Source organism: Spermophilus citellus, assembly GCF_964194105.1.
Source record: "Spermophilus citellus genome assembly, chromosome: 11".
Taxonomy (NCBI): domain Eukaryota; kingdom Metazoa; phylum Chordata; class Mammalia; order Rodentia; family Sciuridae; genus Spermophilus; species Spermophilus citellus.
Genome location: NC_138192.1, coordinates 40,888,238 through 40,898,037, shown reverse-complemented (window position 1 = coordinate 40,898,037; position 9,800 = coordinate 40,888,238). Strand labels below are relative to the sequence as shown.

General features: G+C 47.3%; 2 protein-coding genes across 2 annotated transcripts; one reads left to right on the top strand and one right to left on the bottom strand.

Annotated features, from left to right (window-relative positions):
• Window positions 1-1,787: 1,787 nt before the first annotated feature.
• On the bottom strand, window positions 1,788-5,172 carry VMA22 (vacuolar ATPase assembly factor VMA22). Its single transcript, XM_081261071.1, has 5 exons — window positions 5,021-5,172; window positions 4,848-4,951; window positions 4,685-4,767; window positions 3,978-4,109; window positions 1,788-2,242 (listed from the first exon to the last, which is right to left on the bottom strand). The coding sequence occupies exons 1-5, from the start codon at window positions 5,129-5,131 to the stop codon at window positions 2,130-2,132; spliced, it is 543 nt and encodes a 180-aa protein (XP_081117197.1). The 5' UTR covers window positions 5,132-5,172; the 3' UTR covers window positions 1,788-2,129.
• Window positions 5,173-5,389: 217 nt separating this feature from the next.
• On the top strand, window positions 5,390-9,800 carry IMP4 (IMP U3 small nucleolar ribonucleoprotein 4). Its single transcript, XM_081261070.1, has 9 exons — window positions 5,390-5,880; window positions 5,988-6,096; window positions 7,816-7,899; window positions 8,504-8,613; window positions 8,752-8,884; window positions 8,966-9,120; window positions 9,195-9,289; window positions 9,400-9,473; window positions 9,560-9,800. Exons 1-9 carry the CDS (start codon window positions 5,878-5,880, stop codon window positions 9,670-9,672), a joined length of 876 nt encoding a protein of 291 aa, XP_081117196.1. The 5' UTR covers window positions 5,390-5,877; the 3' UTR covers window positions 9,673-9,800.

Genomic DNA, 9,800 nt, shown 5'->3' with positions numbered 1-9,800 from the left:
CCAAAATTTTGGCCACTTTTTAAGAAGTGCAAAACGCTTAGCTTGTTCCCATACCGGGAGTCGAACCCGGGCCGCCTGGGTGAAAACCAGGAATCCTAACCGCTAGACCATATGGGAACTGTTGGCTAGATCCCTCCCAGTTTCGTATCTGTCATTTACGTGTGCCTCTCTGCCACACCTCTCACACCAACTGCGCAATAACAGGTTCGCCCCGCCTCCGAGATTCATCGCGACTGCGGCTGCGTGAGCCCGGGAAGCCAGGACTCGGGCTGGAGTTGGAATCTCCGACTTCCGCGACCACCCCCACCCTGTCTGGCTGGGAGCTGGATTTAAGGTAGAAGCTCGGAGGACGAATGAATGGCACTTTGCTGTCTTCAGCAGTGTTAGCAGAGGTCGCAGTTTCATCCCTTACAACAGCATTGATCAAAGTAATAACTGAATATGTTCTTTGTGTACTCTCTTTGGCTTCAAGATTTCACCTAGTTGATAGCAGGATTTAAAAAATAAATAAAAATAACCGCTTAAGGAGCGGAGAGAGGGAGGAAGGACATCTCTCTACACAACCCCATCCCCGGTCACAGTACAGTTCCATTTGAGTTCTTCCATTAGGCTTTTCACTGGCTACTCATGCTCAACGAGGCTAAAAATGTTGATCCCCTTCCCCAACACAATTACCAGCGTTAATTGTGTTACCAGTAGAAAGGCTCAAAATTAAAATGCATAATGCCGGTGTACTGATGGACTTAGGTTAATGAAACACAATGGAAGCTCCAAAATTTAAATTCCTATTTACACTGATCATATGCAAAATAAAAGGTGGTGTCTCAGACCAGGAGTAAGGTGGATTAACACCATATCACATGGTGGAAAAGTTGGGCACAGGATTTACTTGATACCCCACTGAAACCTCAAGTTTATGAAACACCAGATATTTCCCTTATCATCACATTAATTACAACCTCAAACCCAAAATCCTAATAACTGGCCGATAGACTCAACTCTACTTTAAAAATTGATAAAAGAAATGTAAGAGCTTGAATAAGGTAACTATAGCTTTCACTTCAGTCATTCACTATTATTCTGTACGGTTGATGTAGTTTTATTTTACAATTAAAAAGTTTTTTAAAAAAACAACACTACAAGCAAAGTTAAAGACAAACTGGGAAGAAATATTTACATCTCACATTATGAACAAAGGATTACATACTCCCACCACCCCTGGCAAAAAAACAAAAACAAACAGAAAAAGAACTAGATATTGCTAAAACGATAAACCACCAGTAGAAAAGTGAAACAGAGTTCCCAGAACAGGAAATACACAACTGGCCCTTCAAAAAATGAAGAATGTCTTTGCCTCACTCCTGGTAAGATAAAGGCAGGTTTCTGAAACATAGACAGTCTCTTCCTAACATATCCAGGTAAAATCTTTTTTACTTCCTGGTTTAGATCCTGCTAAGGGCTACCTGTCTACTCAGGTGTTTGTCTTTGAGATAGAATCTCACTATGTTGCCAGGCTAGTCTCAAACTCAAGGCCTCAAGTGATCCTCCTGCCTCAGCCTCCCGAGTAGATGGGACAACAGGGGGGCACACATCACACTCAGGTAGATGTTTGTATTTTTATTAACTCATATTGTCCTGATCTGTTGGTCATGTACAATCTTCTCCTCTATCCAAGTCAATTCTGAGGATCTGGTAACCCTGAAGCATTCTCTCTTATCCTTTCCTGCCACTGTTTGTGCAGTATTTCATCATCCAGGAATGAGACAGTTGGCTCATCTATGAGGTCGTTCAATTGTTCACTAACATGAACAACCTTGTACTTGCTCTCTGGGGTGGGGGTGGGGGTTTCCTATGATAACATGGGCCTAAAAGTGGTTCCAAAGAAGGTGACTTTCATATTACTCAGTTTGGGAAGAAATGTTTATATCTCACAATGTGAACATAGGATTAAAAACTTTGAACTTCACACCTAACAAAGTCGAAAACATGAAGACCAATGACATTTTTAAGGAGAGGTCATTAGCTGGTTTGGAGGTTGGAACAGGGACTATTTATGAAGGAAGAATGCCTGAGAAAAGACAGCCACATCCATGAACTGCTGGGCTGAGTGCCTGCCTCTGTGGACACGGTCAGGCAGCTCCAGGCTCCAGCTGCTTGAGTTTCTCCTGGATCCCCCGGAGTTGGCTTCGACCCCAGTTGATACGGGTCTGGAGGCTGGCTATATCTGCAGCTAGCTGTAGGCCTGGGGGAAAGAAGAGAAAATGTCACCGTGGTATGATAGTATGACACATGACTCAGAAGCTCTGCCTGACTCCCCAGGGACTGCAAAGATTCCAGGCCTCTCTGGCCTTCACACTATTCCTAAAATGTTCCTGGTATGGCAAATCATTGGCTACTCCCAGACCTCACTGGACACACACCCATACCCTCACTTCTTTCAGGTCTGTGATAAAATGTCATCTCTTCAGAAAGCTTCCCTGCCCGCCTTATCATCCAGCAGAAATGAAAACCTCATGGATGGTAACACCTTCTCCATGGCCTCATTCCCTTCCTCCTTCCATCATGGCACTCCTTCCCTCCACCTTTTTTCTCTGTCCCTGAAAGTGATCCATACTCTGAATCCACCTCTAGGTAACTTTTGCCAGTGTCTCTGCTATCTAGTCCTCCCTATCACCCAGTCTCCAGTCAGTCCTGTTTTCAGCCTCCCATTCACAGCAGGGATGATCACACATCTATTTCACTGCTCCCTCCAGGAAGCAACTTTCTCCTTTTGGCTTCTGGGACACCCCACCTTCTGGCACTGTTCCAGAAGTCTCCTCTCCCACACCTCCCATTCACACTCCCAGGCTTTCTTTAGATCTCATCCCATCTCAGCTTTAACCCTGCACATCTGTGTCAACAAATTGTGGATTTAAACAACAGCATTTCGCAGCAGATTCTAAAATCTCTCTCCAGCTCAGGCCTTTATAACACTCCAGAGACATGCAACTAACCACCCAAACACTCCACCTGGGAATTTGTGGACACCATATAGCATATAAGAACACAGGCACAACCATTCTCATCTACCAACTTCCCTCCACCTACTGCCCTGCAGCATGCCCACTCCGCCTGCCCATTCCAGCTCCATCCTCCCAGGGTTGTGGGTGAAGACCATGGGTTCTCCTGAACTCTCTTACCCTTACCCATACATCCAATCTGTCAGCAAATGCCAAGGCCTCTCCTCTCAAAACATGTGCAAGTTCCCACTGTTTACCCCACCTTCACTGGCTTCTCATTCCTGGATGCTTCTGGCACCTGCTACTTCTCACTGTTCTCCAATCTATCTCTACTCAGTATCTTAAAGTGTTACCCTGTGAGTTCTACTGCACCATCCTGTGGTCAGAGCCACCTCATGGTTCTGGAAGTCCTCATTAGGGCCTACATTACCAGGGCCTGGCCTTCCTGCCCTTACTCCTGGCACTCATGCTGAATGACTCCATTCTAACCACTGGCTCATCTCTGTTCTTCTGCCAATGCACCAAGAATATCTCCCCTTAGGGCTTCTCTGCATTGAACTCTGTTCCCCCAGATCACCCACACAGCTTTTTCTTCATCTCATTAAACAGACCCTCCCTGGCCATCCTTCATAAAATAGCTGCCTTAGCTCACTCCTATCCCACTCCTTTCTGTGTTACTTTATTCACGGTTTTCACAGACTGACATTATATTAAAGGCCTACTCATTTATTTGACATTGCCTTTCTCCCCACCACAGAATAAAGTCTCCATGAAGGCTCTTTGTCCCTTTTGTTCCCCACTGTATTCTACACTGACAATAGCCAATGAGTACCTTTTGGGGAAAAAACAGGTATGAAACAAAAGTTTGCAATGGAGTAAACCTGCAAAGTCCTAACATGTTATTGCTCAAGTGCTCTCTGGTTAGAGAGCCAGAAAAATAATTCAGGGCCACATGGCCAAATGGCAGGATCTACTTACCATCCCGGAAGCTGGCTTGGGCCTGCCGCAGACTGTGAGGAACCAGGATTCCAAACCAGTTCAGGGGGTCCTGTGGGGCTGCAGAGGGCTCTGGCTCTGGAGTTTTGGTAGGGCCCTTGCGCCTGCGCAAAGCTGGAAAAAGAAAGGTTGAAGGTGGATGGTGTCTTACTACAGGACTTTGTTGTCTTAATGACAATGTTGAGCTTACTCTGAGCTCATGATTCTAAAAAACACTGAATGTTGGAAAATCCCCACCTTTTATGTTCCTAGATATAGCATCACCTTTCCTCTTGTGATTCAGATGATACTCTGTCCACTTCCTCATGACTCCCCAGTAAAACTCACAAATGATCTTGTTTTCCCTTGACAAAGCCATACACTGGTCTTACCCATTTTGCCTAATGTGCTGAAACATCTGGAAGGACCACCCCACCCCAACTTCCCATTCTTTGTCTCTCAAATAGTCAACTAGAATTATAAGCTTATTCCTCCAAAATAGTTAAGATAATAAGATTTTCTGTTCGGCTGAGAGTTCCCTTGATTGCAAAACTACCCCAACTGTAATGCAACCGACCTATATAACTTCTCAAATCCTCCCTATAAAAGTCTAAAGCCAAACCACACTACTAAAACATTCTGATCTACAGCTTAGAGGCATTTTGTCTTTGATATCGGGTAGGGTCCCTAACAGGAGGAAGGGGACTCACCTGACTCTCTGGGCCCCACCTCCTCTGGAGTCTGGGCATCTGCTCTCACCACCCTGAAGGTCTGGAATCCGTTCTGGGTCTCACTGAAGGACAAGGGGAGATAGACCTTTGAGAGCCCTGGCCTGGGCCTGCACTCCTCCCTCCGCTGTCGAAGGTTCCTCACCTGGCACACACACAGACCTGGGGTTCCATGCGAGAGGCATACTGCAAGGGCCCTACAGACTTGGCACCCATTGCGTAGCGAGCCTTTGCCAGCGAGAGCCAGCCCTGAAGAGAGGAAAGCTGTGAGACTCAGTTTACGCCTGTGTGCTCTTCCCCCTTTCCCCAGGCACCCACCTCCTCCACTCGAGCGTTCAGCGCCCCCCGCTTCACTTCCAGCTCCTCCAGGTCTCTGAGCAGCTGCAGGAGAAGCGAGTCCAACTCGGCCCTTAAGTCGGGCGCCGCCATGGGCCAGCCACCCGTGGCCCTCAACTGGTCTGAGGCCCCGACCCGGAACCACCTCCTTCCTGGTCGCCCAATCACCGCCAGCTGCGCCGGTAGAACAGCCAATCGGGGCGCTAAACACGCCCCTGAGAAGCGTTCCCCACCGTAGCCCGGAAGCCTCTGGTCTCCAGGCTCTGCTGCCCCTTTTAAGCTCGGTCCTGGAAACCGCTTGGATGAATTGGTATCTCTGGTGAGCTCCTCAAGCGAATCCGCCAACCGGAAGGCGAGAGATAAAGGGGATTATGAATTACTTCACGAAGCGAATGAACTTTAAAAGCCGCACTACCGCTATGTAAAAAGGCGAAGTTGTATGACAACCATTTTGATTAAGGGAGCAGCGGCTTTAAACTTAGTGCCAGAGTCTCTAGGACTCAACTACCCAGTCATTCGTCTTGCCGCTTTTACAGTTGGTGGGCTGTTTTCAGCTGAAATTATGTTTTAGCGGCTTATCGTTTTAAAACTGGGCATCGTGCATTGGCGTAGCGGGTGGTGAATCCGGGAGCAGACATCTTTATTAACGGCTTCTTGACTCCAACTGATTGGTTGCGACCCCTTCCGCTCTTCCGCCATCTTAAAATGGGGCATTCTTCTGACAGCGATAGACTCTGAGGAAACCTCTAGCGACCTTTTTGGTTGAGGGCGGAAGTGAAGGCCGCGGTCGCGCCGACCACGCCCACAGGTTCTCGGCTCACGTGGAAGCGGCGCTCAGAATGGTAGGAGGGATGTTTGAACTCCGGTTTTAGGGGTGGGGGGCTCGCAGAAGGCTGGGGTTATGGAATTGGGGTTTGGGGGCAAACAGTGATAGCCTTGTGTTCCCCAGCTGCGCCGTGAAGCCCGCTTGCGCCGCGAATACCTGTACCGAAAGGCCCGCGAGGATGCCCAGCGATCGGCCCAGGAGAAGAAGGAGAAAGTTCGACGCGCGCTGGAAGGTAAGCTACCCAGTCCCTGCAGGGCAAGACGAGCCATTTCAAAGACCGTGTAATCCAACTGTGTAAAACAAAATGCTAGGTTGTTTGTGCTAGTGTGGACGAGCACGTTTTCAGTATTTACTGCCCGCTTTACTTTCCTGTGTTAAACCACGATGCAAAGAAAAGACCACGGACTCCAATTTAAATCAAATTAAAACAAGCTTGTAATTGTAACTCCTGGGGAGCTGATTCTCCCGAAGCCCGTAGGAATAGAAGACAGCACCGCAACTCGCTAGGAGCGCAGCTTTATAGCACAGAAAGTTGCAAAAAGAGGGGTGGGGTGTCTTGAGAACTTACAGATAACAGGATTTTGACAAGCATAACACAAAGACAGGTAGTAGGTTAATGGTCCAGCACTTAGGGAGTAAATTTAGATCCCAACATCAGAATTTATGAGGCACCACTAAAGTTTCAGAGAGGGTCATTATATGGCCAGGGAAAGCCAGAATTTATGAGGCTCCACTAAAGTTTCAGAGAGGGTTGTTATCTGGTTAGGGAAAACCAGGCACGGGTGAGTTCAAGGCATGGGTAGGCATTTTAGAAGTCGCAGTAATTTATAGTAAAGCCGAAATTAACTTTTCATGCCTTTGTGAGGAGATAGCTCCTAATCTTGAGGGAATTAGGCTGGGTTTATCACCTGTTAGGTTTGTGAATGTTCCTTCCATGTGATGGTGTCAATTACTTGGTATTTATGCTGAATCAGCTTGTTAACTTTGTTTACAGTATGCAAGTTCTTTCAAAGTTTTAATTTTTTTATATGATCTTATAAATTGTCTCCCCCTTGGTGTCTGTTCTTACTCCCCTCAATATTGGGTTACAAGAATCTTAATCTTTAAGCGCTGAAAGGATTTCCCCTTCCATGTGCAAGTGTGCCTCCAGGGCAAGCTGGAGAGCAGAGCTGGGCACACAGGTATTCTCAGGTTTAGTTCTGTACACCAGAGTTGGAGGGGGTGGTACTCCACAGCACAGTCCCCAGCCAGCCCTGCTTAGTCCACAAAGGAAATCTCTGACCCAAAGCCAGCTGAGGCATTTTCTGCATTATAATGAGTGGATTTATTGTTGAGGGTTTTAGGGTTGCTGGCCTACTTTCCTACAAGGTAGGACATTTATGTATCTTTAAAAAATTAATTTTGGGGGGCTGGGGATATAGCTAAATTGGTAGAATGCTTGCCTCGCATGCACAAGGCCCTGGGTTCAATCACCAGTACCAAAAACAAAAAATTAATTTTGGCCTGGGATGTACCTTAGCAGTACATCCTTGCATGCGTAAGACCCTGAGTTAGATCCCCAGCATCACAAAAATATTAATAATAGTTGATTTTGTTTTCATTGTTAGCAATAGAACTGAGTACTTCATGCATGCTAGGCAGGCACTCTACTGCTAAACCCCCAGCCCTAAAAAAAATTAATTTTTAAATTTTCATCTGACTGTATGCTTGTGATAAAATATTCTAAGAAGTTTTTAGAGATTTAAGAGTCATAGAAAATGAAGTTCCCTGTGACCACAGATTGGCAAATAGACCAACCTGTTGCCTTTCTTTCTCCCAATAATTCTGTATTGCCTCTGCTCAGAAAGGAGTAACATTTTTTCATCAAATTTGTATACTCCTGTAAGCTGCAGAGTATAAAATGAGAGCATTTTTGCTTATGTCTCACTCAGCCTATGTTTTTCCCCTACAGAAAACCGCCTGATTCCCACTGAGTTACGCCGGGAGGCTCTGGCCTTGCAGGGGTCCCTGGAGTTCGATGATGCCGGTGGTGAAGGTGACCGTATACAGCATAGCCCTCCCTAACACTGAACCAACTCCTCTGCCCACTAGCCTCCCTAACCTCAGACACACTGGGTACTTGCCCACCTAAGGAAAGTTTCCATGGAACCTGTTCCTGGAACTGTCCCCTAGGTGCCCTTGTGTCTGCATACATGGTACTATAGGGGCTTTCCCTAAGTGCTTCCAGTTCCACTTATACAACACAGTAGTGGTTGACTTATTTTCTGCTTTCTAATCATCTCCCCTACTGGAATGTCTGCCAGCTCAGGAGAATGTCCCTAGCACCCAGCATGACATTGGCACTCAAATGTTTCAAGTATTGCATTATTCAAAAACAAGGAAGAAATCACAAACACTTTAGATGTTTATTGTGAGGCAGATGAGTGTGTCAACAGAATCTAGACTTTTGCAAACATGGAAGATTCCACCCCGCGGTTGTACTTGTGCTTGGTAGCCAGTAGGCTAGTGGCCACCTCTTAGCTCTTGTGAATGTGATGCATTCCCATCATCGAAGATTTCTCAGACAGATTTAGTTGTTCCCAGATTAGCAGTTTACTCCCCCCAAATTTTGAATTCTTGTCCCTTCATACTCCTAATAGGTGTGACCAGTCATGTAGATGATGAATATCGATGGGCTGGGGTCGAGGATCCTAAGGTCATGATCACCACCTCCCGGGATCCCAGTTCCCGCCTGAAGATGTTTGCAAAGGTATTGGTGGGCAGGAAGTGAGTGGGGGACATCTAAGACTAGCATCCCTAATCTTAAGATTTAAGAGTCAGAAAATTCCCCCACTGGAATGTTTGCCAGCTTCTATGACTCTTGATGGGCTCTCTGATCCATGTGCAGGAGTTAAAGCTTGTGTTCCCGGGTGCCCAGCGCATGAACCGAGGCCGGCATGAGGTGGGGGCCCTAGTGCGAGCCTGTAAAGCCAACGGGGTCACTGACCTCCTGGTTGTACATGAACACCGAGGCACACCTGGTGAGGCTGGTGGGAGGGAGATGGGTCTGGAGGTCTCCTGAGAGCAGGTGGGGTCTCTGACAGCACATTTGGCCTTCACAGTGGGGCTTATCATCAGCCACCTGCCATTTGGCCCTACTGCTTACTTCACACTGTGTAATGTGGTTATGAGACATGACATCCCTGACCTGGACACCGTGTCAGAGGCCAAGCCTCATCTCATCACGCATGGCTTCTCCTCCCGGCTGGGCAAGCGGGTAAGTCTAGGGGCCTTGGGGAAAGAGTTGGGGACCAGGCCAGGTATTTGCTGCTTTCCTTCTTTGTACTCCAGGTTTCAGACATCCTCCGTTACTTGTTCCCTGTGCCCAAAGATGACAGCCACCGGGTCATCACCTTTGCAAACCAGGATGATTATATCTCATTCCGGTGGGTCTTTGGGCTTTGCCTGGGTTGGCATCCTGGCCTATGTGTCCTTCATACTATGGCTGACACACAGCATTTTCCAGCTCACACTCCTGCCACATTCTTTTCCTCAGGCACCACGTTTACAAGAAGGTGGACCACCGCAATGTGGAGCTAACTGAGGTTGGACCTCGATTTGAGATGAAATGTGAGTTTGAGGTTTATCCCACATTTAGAGGGGGTAAAGGAGGAGAGGTTGGTTGAGATGATAATGTCCTGTCCCTCTGTATCCAGTGTATATGATTCGCCTGGGCACACTGGAGCAGGAGGCCACAGCAGATGTGGAATGGCGCTGGCACCCCTATACCAACACTGCACGCAAGAGGGTCTTCCTGAGCACCGAGTGAGCCTGCTCTCCAGTCAGGATGTAGACTTGGAACCTGAGAGAGGGGTCTGTCCCAAACGGGCCTTTCAGATCAGGTGTGGAACTATGGTGGGCTGGAGGGTCCAAATAAATTCTTTGTATTACACCTTC

What these genes read in the sequence shown, in the direction of transcription:
- VMA22 (XM_081261071.1), bottom strand. Translation starts at nt 5,131, where the DNA reads ATGGCGGCGCCCGACTTAAGGGCCGAGTTGGACTCGCTTCTCCTGCAG. An exon ending in TGAACGCTCGAGTGGAGGAG is followed by an intron (nt 4,952 to 5,020) that starts GTGGGTGCCTGG and finishes TCCTCTCTTCAG; the next exon opens with GGCTGGCTCTCGCTGGCAAA. An exon ending in CCAAGCCAGCTTCCGGGATG is followed by an intron (nt 2,243 to 3,977) that starts GTAAGTAGATCC and finishes TCTTTCCCCCAG; the next exon opens with GCCTACAGCTAGCTGCAGAT.
- IMP4 (XM_081261070.1), top strand. An exon ending in TGAACACCGAGGCACACCTG is followed by an intron (nt 8,885 to 8,965) that starts GTGAGGCTGGTG and finishes TGGCCTTCACAG; the next exon opens with TGGGGCTTATCATCAGCCAC. An exon ending in GATGATTATATCTCATTCCG is followed by an intron (nt 9,290 to 9,399) that starts GTGGGTCTTTGG and finishes TCTTTTCCTCAG; the next exon opens with GCACCACGTTTACAAGAAGG.